The sequence below is a fragment of the Antedon mediterranea genome, chromosome 10 (genome assembly GCF_964355755.1).
Source record: "Antedon mediterranea chromosome 10, ecAntMedi1.1, whole genome shotgun sequence".
Classification (NCBI taxonomy): Eukaryota; Metazoa; Echinodermata; class Crinoidea; order Comatulida; family Antedonidae; genus Antedon; species Antedon mediterranea.
This window is the reverse complement of record NC_092679.1, coordinates 15,784,560-15,797,003: the sequence shown is the minus strand read 5'-3', so window position 1 is coordinate 15,797,003 and position 12,444 is coordinate 15,784,560. Positions and strand designations below refer to the sequence as shown.

The window sequence follows — 12,444 nt, the reverse complement described above, 5'->3', positions numbered from 1 at the left end:
CAAAGTAAGGTGGAACCCTGGCGGAATGTGGTTCCGGTGATACATTAAGAGAACAATTTCTTTTTTATGCAAACCAACCATACCAACAATCAGAAGTGGGCAGTAAACGTTCAGAGGGGGAATTGTAGAGACCGATATGGTACTTGGATGTTTTAAACTGAAATATCAGGATAAGGTCCAAGATTCATCCAAAGTAAAAATCAACACAAACAAGGCCATATACATGGCTGCAGTCGCGTGCTCAAGTTAGTTTTTACCGACCAACCGATCGACTAACCGACTGACCGACCGACTAACCAACCGACCGACATAGTGAGCTGTAGAATACACTTAAGGTAGCGGTTAGCATTTCATTTTTGTCGTCTCTCAGATGGAATGTGGTTGGTAAGTCTCTCTTTACTTTTCGTATATACTACTAATCAATCAAGCAAGTCAAAAGCAAATATGACTTATGTTTGTGGTCTAAAAAATAATAGAAACATCTTAAGCTACAAAATACACACATGTCACCACAAACAAATATTAAGCAATAATTTACATGCAGTGCTTTGGCGAATGTAAATCAAAACAACTATTTCTTATTCTTTTTCTCTTTTTTGTCCTTTTGCTTCTTTTTTTTCTTGTTCTTTATACCGAGAATGTCCATCAACTGTTTAGACATATAGTACGGTTTAACTGGTGTCCCATCATTACGTTCTAAATCCTCAAGGAAACAGAGGAACAACGTGTCAATCGCCATGTCGTAGACTCCAAAGAAGCTGTCTGCAACGATGTACGCAGCCAATGTCATGAACAAGATTGGCGCCCAAAAATAATTCAATTCTGGAATAAATTTAATCTCATCATTAGAGAGAGATTTGTCCCAGTAGTTATTAAAGTATAACGCTGCCCCGTATGCTGTACCCAAAGTTATCACCATTTTACCGATAAATAACATGAAGCTGGTAATTCCGTTAAGGACAGCGACTCTAGCAATATTTCTCATGAGAAGAAAGAAGGCATTTTTTGCCGATGTACAGAAACTCTTACCGTACACGGCAATTTCGATATACGCGTTCCGGTTGAGAAATCGCATGAACTTTTCTAAGCACCAGAAGCAGCATTTACAGCATTTAAAAACAAACTTGGTGAAGACATTTTCTGCATTGCTGACGTTTCGTTCAACATACTCTATGCCTACACGAATCAGCTGGATGATTGCTATGACAAGCGAACCAAAAGCGAGCGATCCAACATGATAACGAATGCATCTCCAGAAAGATCGAAGTAATGGGAGCGATTTGATGTCATCTGGTTTAGTAAACGCCCAATAATAACTTGCGAATGCTCCCGCCAATGTTGTTTCTCCAAGAGCACTTATGAAATTCAGGATCCAAAATAGCCCTACTAGACTGTATGCAAGGAACCAGTAAACATAATTTGGAACGAGGTCTTCAGCAACCAGGACACATTCAGTTGTTTCATAAACTTTAGTTGGATCACAGCTTTCTCCCGCTGTATAGTTGTCATCTGTTGTGTTTATCTGGTAAGGTGAATTTGCAATAGACGCTATAAAGACAACGCTGAAGCACCAGTATGTCAGGAAGGCGAGTTGCATTACAAACGGGATAATTGGCCACAGAAGAGAACAGAGCATTGATGAAACTGCTCTACTCGCCTCTTTGATCAACGCGATTGCAATGCGAATACGTTTGATTAAAATTAACATAACCAATGTCATAATTCCTGTAATTACACTCAGAACAATGGCCGCTATATACCAAGTTTGCTCCATTTTAGCATAACTCGTAATCTCATCGTAGCCATCAATTGCAAATGAATTCGAAGTGCAATCTTTTTCTTTATTGTTGATGCAGTTTCGTTCTTTCCAGCAAAAGTAAGTTGCAAAGACCAAGAGTGCATAGACAAGTATGATGCTGCTCCATACCATAATGGCAGCAAGCCAGCGAATTAGTATGATGTAAATAAAAGAAGCGACCATAGATATTGTTATTCCAACAATCATATAAGGCAGTGTTTCTTTTAAATTTTCGACTGTGCTGTTAAAACGTTCATATCTTTGATAAAAGTCAAACATTTCCAAAGCATTATCACGAGCATCCTCTGTAATATTTTGGTTATTTGGTGTTGTATCATTTCCTTCCCACTCTTCAGATTTCAAAAAAATCGGAAAACATCGATTAAGTAATGGATCACTATTTGTGTAATAGTTTGCACATTTTTTTGTATTTAAGAGGACTTGAATGTTGGAACCTCTGTTTATCACTTCATCTTCTGCGTCTATGTCATATTCACAAATGAAATCGTCCCAGTCAACTCCAGTAGGCGCCGCATCATCCAGCTTATCATAATACTTAACGTTTATAGCATAGTTTTCCGTTGGGCATTTTTCGACGCAAACTTGTCCTGAACTCGGACAGTCAAACGTCGGGGGTTTGGCCTCTTCCAAACACTCCAAATAATCGAAGAAGAAAAGATACGGTTTGTCAGCAACTGCTTCTGATATACCACACACCTGGTTAAGATAGTCTGTTTGGTAAATGAGTGTCTGTACATTACCTCTCTTGAAACCTATGCCACCGATCACTCCTAGCCCAGTAACGAACAGAATAAAAATCAAGCAACAGATTACATCTGTACAACCTCTGTTTGAAATTGGACCATTGAAATTCGGATCGAAGGTTTTAGGTTCACCATAATACTTAGCTCCTTTTTCTGATTCATCGTCTGAGATATCGCTGCTGCTTCTTCGTCGTTTACCCATAATTTAAGTGTAGTTTTACACTCGCTAAAAACAACTGGAAACTTGAATATGAATATAGACTATCGACGGGCGTTGGAGAGACCTTTGGTTTACGTAAAGTGTTAGATTAGCTGATTATTAACTTTATCATTTGTAATAAGTGATTAATTAGTAATAATTGCTATGGATACCTTTACCGGATACACAACAACAGTTAAGGCCTACAAATATTTATTATATATATTATATATTTTTGCTTAATTTAACATTTGAGTTATTTTCTATATTTCAAATTTTCTTTAGTCTTATGTAATTAATTATTTTTTGGTTTTTGTTTTTCTTTTACTTTTCTGTTTTTGCTGTATTTTGTATATTGCAACTGTTCTGAGGGCCGGTCCCAAATGATCAGCAAATGCTGGATGGATCACCCTCATTAAATGTGGTTAAAATAAATAAAATAAAATAAGTACCACGCTTATTTTAGATTAAATATTTATTATCGAGTAGAGAATCCGTAAAAGAATGTTCCCCTGAAAATGAAAAATAGACAAAAATAGATTGTCATAAAACCCATAATAGACAAGAAATATCATTTAGTTTGACTCTTGAAACAACCGTGAAAAAGGCTTCCGCAGCAATAGGTCTATATCTAAAAGCGTTAGTATCTTCTAGGCATATTATGCCAATGTTGCAAGTGAGGCCACCAACAATCATTTATTTAGACTCCTATTTGCTTCCTTTAGGTAATGTAATGATTATTTATTTCAGCTTACCAGTAAAATATTGATAAGAAACATTAACAACATTAAATCAAATGTACAGTTCATGTTCATTAACAACTTTCGCAATTTTTTTTATAAACTATTAAAATTATGTTTGTAGCTTTTTATAGCAAAACCTCTTGTTTTGTAATTTTGTCACAATATCCGTATGGTACAATACCCATTTAAAAAAACATATGTAGCCTACATGGGGAGTTTATAAATCCAATGGCAAATTATTGAAAATAATGACAATGCTGTGGTTATCGGTGGCTGGATCTCAATGGAGATAATAATAATAAAATAAGCAGAAAGCTAAATCAAAACGATAAAGTAAAACAGCCAAAAAAATGAGCAAAGTTTTCGGGCAAAACTAGTCCTTCATCAGTGCAAGTGATATTGATATCATATAATAAAAATGAATCAAATAATGAAATAATAATAAATTCACAAAAGAAATTCCAACAAAAAACACATTAAGAATAATAAAATGCAAAATAATAATTGTAAAAAAAGATAACGATCAATGTTAATCTTTAAAGTTTATGATTTGTTACCTTTTATTTACAGTATTTAAATCATCTTTAATAAAAATTAACAGCTTGTTTTTGGATTTTGAAATGCTGCCCTCTATAAATTAAAATCAGATTATGATAAACTCCAAAATACAGACTTCTATTATAAAACCACTGATTTTGGTAATAAAGTTTATAGAAGAAAAAGAGTATTATAGAAGAATCAATGGATTTCTTAATTGTTAATTCACGCACCAATTATATAGTATCAAAGTGAATGTCAAGACGGTGAAATGATATACAAATTAATTTTGTTATGAGTGCATTATTATGGTCTTTTTTATTATAGCACTGCATGTTTATCGTCTGCTAGGCTAGGCCTAGGCTAGGCTCAAAAGGTTGGATCTCTCTCCGCGTCGTACACACACTGCATACAAACACTTTTTAGCCATGGCTGATCCTAGCAGCAGCAGCAGTAGCAAGGTGATGTCAGGCAGAGGAATAAGTGCTAAAGTTGTTGTTCCCATGAAATTATTCGCTACATGGGAAGTGGATAGGACATCTCCGAATTGTATACCAAGGTAAGATTTTTAATTTCTTGTACTTAATATTTTCATACTGTATTCTGTATTGTCATATCAATAATATTAAATTATTGATTTTTTATTAAAATTATCATCATCAAGTGATAGGGGCCTAGGCCTAGAGGCACTACTGCAGTTTCACATCTAAAACTGGGCATCGAGAGATTATGGTGCGAAAGTGCAGTAGTACCGGCCTAGATTACAGTACTGACAATACTATCAAGTCAAGGAAGGGTCTCTTCTTGACGAACTGTGACCATTTTGTTCATGATATGGTGTGTGATAAAGTGACGGACATTGACACACCATATTGTTCATTCATGTGACCTACCATCTAGGTTTTTTAACGCACCCTCTCCAGAAGGTAGTATAGTGGGTTATACAATTAGAGGGAACTTACAGTATGTTGACTGGGCCCTCTTTTAATCATCATTCTATGTTCTTTTCCTCCAATTCCACTCCATCATGGATTCCAATTGTTAACTGGATAAACATATTATGTGTATAAATCATTGAGAAATATGCTGAATTCACCTTATATTTCACCTTGTATTTCTCCGTGATCTAATCTGCAAGTCACCTTTGATAACTTCATTTTTAGAAAAAGAGGTAGGCCTAGGCTTGCCTATATGTCATGTAGGAAATGATGACAATGAGACATTAGTTAGGGAAGTAATCGTAGTTAAAAATAAGTGAAATTATCACAACTTATTGTAAATTACTTTCACTTTTTTTTTAAAAGAAAACTTGCTAAAGACAGAATAATGAAAATGAACCCCAGTTCACTCGTATTGCAAATTTTAAAACGTTTATTTTTATTAAAAAAATTAAATTTATACCATTGAAATCAATTTTATTCTTTAATCTCTGATATTTTATCTTATTACAAGAAATTAATACAGAACATTCCATGTTTTTAAAAGTTTATTGTACTGTAAAATTGTTTCTCCATTTACCTACGGTAAGTTAAAGGAAAGGAAAACCCTAATATCTTACCTAACTATTATAAAAGTAACCCTAGCAACTTAATATTCAGAACAATTTATGTTTAAATCGGATTTGTAGTTTTCTAGTAAACAGGATTTTAAAGCTGTTTTCAAGACATTTGAAAATCGCCATCTTGTGCTCATATGACAGCCTGTTTGTGACGTCAGATACGGCCGACGAAAATTTTAAGATTCGCGGTTGCATTTGGCGCTTCTATTGGCTAAGCGAATCCGCTAATATGATTGGCTAATAACGCGACATGCGGTCATGCAGGACGGCGATGACACGGTATGAGCATGCGCTGGCTTGGTAAACAAACTTTCGATCGATCTTTTCTTCTGCAAGCCAATTCGTAAATCTTTCAGCTATTGTTAATCTATTGTTACTTTTATTGCCTAGCTGTTTCAAACGGGATTTGGTAGGGGAATTAACTGGCAAACCTTCCAAACGGAGGCTGTTGGTTAACGATGCAGTGTCTACTTTATTTTCGTTCAACACGAGTTCTAGGCCTAGTAAGGCATACAGTACAGATACACTGGCCGCAAGTACACCATTCTTCGACGGCTTGTTATGCTCGAGAATGTTCTTCTCTTCTTTTTTCTTCATCAGCACGACACAAAACTAAGTCTCTTTCTGTATATTCTGGTTCCAAATTTTCTGAATTATAAAAACTCCAAGCCATATTCCAAAAATATTAGGTATGATTGTTAGGCTATTTAATTGATTTTATTTATGGTTATATCCCGCACTTCCATATTGAAATACTGTACTAAGACGAGGGACGCTTGGATTTGCTTGAATGCGTCCACCTAATCTGACGTCACATAATTGCTCTTAACCTGTCAAAATGGCGCTGTTCAATTTCCGATATGTTGTCGTTTAAAAGTCTATTTTTTAACTAAATTGCTTACTATTGTACCTTGAACCATTGTAATCATGTTTTTATTACATTTATCTATAAGCACAGTGGCACATTTAGCCCAGGGTGTTCCTTTCCTTTAATACTGTAAACAATAATTCAACAATATTTTCAATCATTATCCCAGAAGATTACAGTGACATATGATTTAATTATTCTCTTCTTACAGTATTATTTGTTGCAATGAATGAATTAAATCTTTAATCATCATTTATGATCAAACAATGTAAATGCTTCACAACATTTAAATTACCTGTACGCTTGTTCCATTAAAATTGTACTGTAATATTAGATTTATTCCTAGTACCTTGAGGTATGGTGTATGGTATTTAAATTATGGTCTACAGTAAAGCTCTATTATAAAAATGTTGTACTATGTACTGTAATGACATTAACATTGCTTCTACAGTCACAGTAGGGACTAATTAATCGTTTTAAATCTTGTCTACGCCATAAAATAAGTCAAGGTGCTCTATCTCATTATCTCATATACTCAATGATATCATCTTTTTTGAGTTAGGCCCAGATTCGGCTGCCAACAGTATTTTTTTAGTACCGTATATTTTTGGCAGCAGAAACGGTGCTAACAAAAAATATACCGTATTTTGTATACCATATTTTCCCAACGAAATTTGTGGATAAAATACAGTATTTATAAACTTATAGTTTATACCGTATTTTGTACCCTTTTCTGCTGCCGATAAAAAATACCGTATATTTTGATTTTCTGTAAGCTTTTTACACATGTAGTCATGCAAATACTCTGTTGGGGAAACAAAGATTTCAGGAAAATTAAAAAGGAACAAACAGGACAGCCAGATTTAGAAAGATAATTTAGCTAAAATTAAGAAGAGTATGGTGTGTGTGAACTTGTTGTTGAAACAAGTCAATAACAAAACAAACAGACACTGTGAAAGCAGAGGCTACACCATCGCCAAAGATAACAAATTCTAATTCCGGCAAGGAAGGAATAGCTTGTCCCCATTTTGGGGGATCGAAAGGCAGGTTGGGTAAAAAAGATGAATTTTAACACAACCACTCAAGATAGTACTTCTAGGAGAAATGGGGTACTAGAAATATGATATAAAATATACCATATTTTTATACCATATTTTGAGGATATGCAGCAGAAACAGGCCCTTAGTCAGAGTTTATTTCTCATTTAAAATTGTTATTTAAACAATGTGCAATAGGCTTTTAGAGTATTAAGTTTGCTATACCATAAAAACATAATTCTATTCAAAATATTGACACACAGTTATTGGCTAATTTTTCAAAGGACCATAAAAACATTTTTTATTTGCATTCAAATTTGCTTTGGAACTATATCAGGAAGTGATACTGATCTTGTATACTGCACAGATTATTGGGTTTTATGATTAAAGTCAGTATCACATTTTGCATACTTGTTTTCAGTTAAGGCTGGCTCTAAAACCGAAAATCAGGTTCAAGACTCTCCTCCAACATAGTTTGTCTGGTGGTAGAACAACACTTCTTAGTTGTACTTAAAGGATCCAATGCACTATACACTGCTGGCTCTGGTGTATTGTAGAACCCTGGGGTAGAATAGGGTCATGGTGTCAGTAGCTTGTAGTGAATTGTGCTATCATCAGTGATCACTGCAATGTACACTCACATAATACATAATACTATTAAGACATACAATTCTATGTAGATACAGTAATGGCAAGAAAGACAAAACACACCGACGGTCAAGCTGTAGGGCCATGTTGTAAGTAGCTTGTTGTAGTGGATTGTACAGTACTATCAGTGCTGTAAAGTAGTTTGACATAACATTCTATGTCAGTAATGGCAGGAAAGACAAAACACACCGACGGTCAAGCTGTAGGGCCATGTTGTAAGTAGCTTGTTGTAGTGGATTGTACAGTACTATCAGTGCTGTAAAGTAGTTTGACATAACATTCTATGTCAGTAATGGCAGGAAAGACAAAACACACCGACGGTCAAGCTGTAGGGCCATGTTGTAAGTAGCTTGTTGTAGTGGATTGTACAGTACTATCAGTGCTGTAAAGTAGTTTGACATAACATTCTATGTCAGTAATGGCAGGAAAGACAAAACACACCGACGGTCAAGCTGTAGGGCCATGTTGTAAGTAGCTTGTTGTAGTGGATTGTACAGTACTATCAGTGCTGTAAAGTAGTTTGACATAACATTCTATGTCAGTAATGGCAGGAAAGACAAAACACACCGATGGTCAAGCTGTAGGGCCATGTTGTAAGTAGCTTGTTGTAGTGGATTGTACAGTACTATCGGTGCTGTAAAGTAGTTTGACATAACATTCTATGTCAGTAATGGCAGGAAAGACAAAACACACCGATGGTCAAGCTGTAGGGCCATGTTGTCAGTAGCTTGTTGTAGTGGATTGTACAGTACTATCGGTGCTGTAAAGTAGTTTGACATAACATTCTATGTCAGTAATGGCAGGAAAGACAAAACACACCGATGGTCAAGCTGTAGGGCCATGTTGTAAGTAGCTTGTTGTAGTGGATTGTACAGTACTATCGGTGCTGTAAAGTAGTTTGACATAACATTCTATGTCAGTAATGGCAGGAAAGACAAAACACACCGATGGTCAAGCTGTAGGGCCATGTTGTCACTGTCAGTTAGCTTGTTGTAGTGGATTGTACATCAGTACTGTATGTACAGTTTAGTCAAGACATACAAGTCTCTGTATAATGACAGGAAAGACAAAACATAACGAAGGTCAAGCTATCCTATCTAATTCCCTACTCTATTTTGGATACAAAATGCAGACATTACAAGTTAAACTCGTCTTAAACAACTTATTCTAGTTTGCTCCTAAAGTTTTGTTCATCCTTGCATAATTTGTTATTGGTATCAATAATAAACTATCTGAGTCTGTAATACAGTTAATCCATATTTTGTGATGCATCAATTATAATGTTGTCTGTATTTTTTACTAACTGAAAGATAAAGAATAATTATATTACATCTACACTACAATGAACAAGTAATGTATAGTACTTTTGACATCAGTTACTGTAATTGTGGGTGCCTTATGGCACAATTGAAAAATGAACTGTGCATTATAGTTAGTACATAGGTAAAAATTAAAAAAAATTATTCCTCAGGTTGAAAAAAAAAAAAAAATTCAATAATGTTGAATCAAAGCTGACTGTGGTATGTTGGCATGTCCATGTGATGGGGTGGTTTTTGTGTTCGATTAGTCCATTAAAATTGAGGTGTGCTCAAGGAATTTTTTAGTTTTTGTATCATAACTTCTTTAGGAGGGGCATGGGCTATTGTTGGCTTATCCAGGTAAGCGGCACTCATAGTCTATCAACACAACTGTTTAAAGTGTATTATTTCCAGTTGGAAATCCTATAGGAATCCAATGTTAATTGTCACTTTATTACAAAAATGATTTCAAATAATGAGATTGTCAATTCAGAACAGTTTGTTGCATTTTCTTTGAACAAATATAATAATGATTTTGTTAGGCTGTGTTTATGGTGCAGGTTTATTAATAGCATTTATCAATAGCTTGTTTTACAGTATTATGTATACTTCATTACCCCGACATTTACAGATCTGCTTAATTGTCTTTTTTGTGTGCAGTACTATATCTAGATTTCATGGTTTTGAACACATCATATAATATATTATCTACGTGCTGACCTCATTGATTTCTGACTAGTATCCTCATAAAGATGAGGCTTGCATCTAATGAACATTAGATAGAAGAGGTCATATTGTGTGCCAAGAAATATGAAAACCATACAGTAAAGTTGTAGCTTGGTGGTGGATGCTACGCTCAGATCAAGGGTCCTGGGTTCAAATCCTGTCCACTACTGTACACTATAAAACTAGTTTGACAACAAAAGTGTAAGGTGCCCAAATATGGTAGTAATATGACATCATCATGTACATATATGGCCACATAACATTTTTTTTAGTGTGGACAAAGCTTTAAAAAAAAATCCACTCCTAAAGACTTTGTTTAATGTAGAGCATCTTGATACATGACTTGTGAACAATATGTGAAGGAATGTGAATGAATTTGCTTGGTTGTACTGTATTTAAAGAATGCCATTTATGGTCAATTATTGCTAATAGAAACAGGCCCATTGTGATTTTACTACTAATAGTGAACAATGAATGTTAATAATAATGACTCATTTAAATGACTAAGCCATGTTGTTTGGGTATTTCCCAATTCAGTTTTTATCTTATCTATAGTATTAGTAGTAGCCATGGGTTTCTATACAGTAGATACATGTTTACGTTTGAGTATGTCAATACATTTACTAACTTGTTTGTGTGGTTGCTGAACAAACATTAAACCATTACATGTAGACCTACCGGTATGCCATTTTTTTTTTACTGTACAATTGTCTGGAAATAGCCTATATCTATATGTCCAGTGTAAACTTCATGTACCGGTACCAACATTTTTGTCATGGATATAGGAATGTATCAAACATCCACAGTCCAATTTTGGGTTTTGTGGAGATGGACTTGTGCTACAGTATTTTTATGATGTTCTTTTCCTTAGTACAATAATATGTTGTTGAATCCTATTAAAATTATTATGTACAGGATATATCACAGTTCTCAATTAATTAGTTTTCATTAAAAAAAATCTGTAATAATTAATATAGAATTTCTTTTGTGTCCAGCTACCTACTAAAAACAAAAATATTTAAAGAATTAGACAACATGTTTTTAATACAGTATCCTCGGTAGTATACGGTAAGATATTTCATAAGCAATACTGTTTGAAAATATAGTGAAAAGGCTTTTTGTGAGCGATCCATTTTGTCAGTCAGGTGATAATTATACTAAATTATATGGCATCGTGAATCTGTCATACCTATTGTTAATTTGTTATACATTTTGTTAAAACACATTATTCACATTTATTCACTCAGTCATAGATCTTTGTTATGCCTTCTTTTTCTGCATATAAATTTCATAATATTATAATAATTTTTTTTTATGATGACTAGATTGGTTTTATTTCAATATCACCTACTCATTATGAGTCATAAAGTTCAAATTGTTTTCAATTGGCTTTCAAGGCTTTTACCAGTATTTACTAACTGTAATTATGCAAATTGTGTCATGTAATTGAATACTGGGTGCAGTATTTTTTTCGCCTTCCTACAGTAGTGATAAAATTAGACGTTTCTATTTCGTGCCTAGCTTACATAGAGAAACCAAAAATAGCCTATTCTTCTCGAAGAGTAAAATAAAATTTATTGAACGCCCTTTTCCACAAATGCAATTCATTATTCTATATCCTCAAGTGGAAGTGGTGGTTTGTGAGGATGTACACATGCCATGCCATACCTAGAATGAGACAAAAATCAAAACACCTACACTTCTAATAGCGCTCATAAAAGAACACTCTACTAAACAAAGACAATACTAACTAGAATTTAATTCGTCACTTTGACGAATTATAGGTGATCATTTTTATCATTTTAATAAAATTAACATTTTTTAATCATGCATGTACGTTAACATACGATCGTTAAAAGTTGATGTACGCCATCCTATGACATGATTGCATATACACTTATAGTGCTGAGTTCTACCTATGTGTCATACAATATGTACAGTATATACTGTATATCTATATACAGTGTAGCATAGGTGAAATTACGGGACCCACATCATGCTCTATTTTTTTGGTATGATGGAATTATCAAAATAAACTCGAAGATGACAATTTTGAAAGATAATGAATTGAGCAAATAAATATAAGGATTGGAAGAGAATTTGACACGTAGAAGCGCAATGCGCGCTCTTTGAAATTTGTATAACTTCGACTAAAGAAATTTAAAAACTACTTTTTAACTTCAACTGGCCATATGATAACATCACAACATCTGATAGGCTTAATATTGATATGAATTCGTATCTACATTTCATCAGCTTTCATAATAA

At 34.2% G+C, this 12,444-nt stretch overlaps 2 protein-coding genes across 3 annotated transcripts in view; one reads left to right on the top strand and one right to left on the bottom strand.

The window, feature by feature from the left end:
- Positions 1 to 427: 427 nt before the first annotated feature.
- LOC140060736 (choline transporter-like protein 4) lies at positions 428 to 2,793 on the bottom strand. Its single transcript, XM_072107071.1, has one exon. It carries the CDS (start codon positions 2,762 to 2,764, stop codon positions 572 to 574), a length of 2,193 nt encoding a protein of 730 aa, XP_071963172.1. The 5' UTR covers positions 2,765 to 2,793; the 3' UTR covers positions 428 to 571.
- Positions 2,794 to 4,190: 1,397 nt separating this feature from the next.
- Positions 4,191 to 12,444, top strand: part of LOC140060595 (phosphofurin acidic cluster sorting protein 2-like) — a 68,843-nt gene continuing 60,589 nt past the window's right edge. For both annotated transcript variants that reach the window (XM_072106876.1, XM_072106875.1), the window contains exon 1: positions 4,191 to 4,600. In XM_072106876.1, coding sequence (XP_071962977.1) covers positions 4,470 to 4,600 — 131 coding nt within the window. In that variant the 5' untranslated portion in view covers positions 4,191 to 4,469. The remainder of the gene's footprint in view (positions 4,601 to 12,444) is intronic.

Bases quoted from the DNA above. Each gene is read 5' to 3' on its own strand.
- LOC140060736 (XM_072107071.1), bottom strand. From the start codon at position 2,764: ATGGGTAAACGACGAAGAAGCAGCAGCGATATCTCAGACGATGAATCA.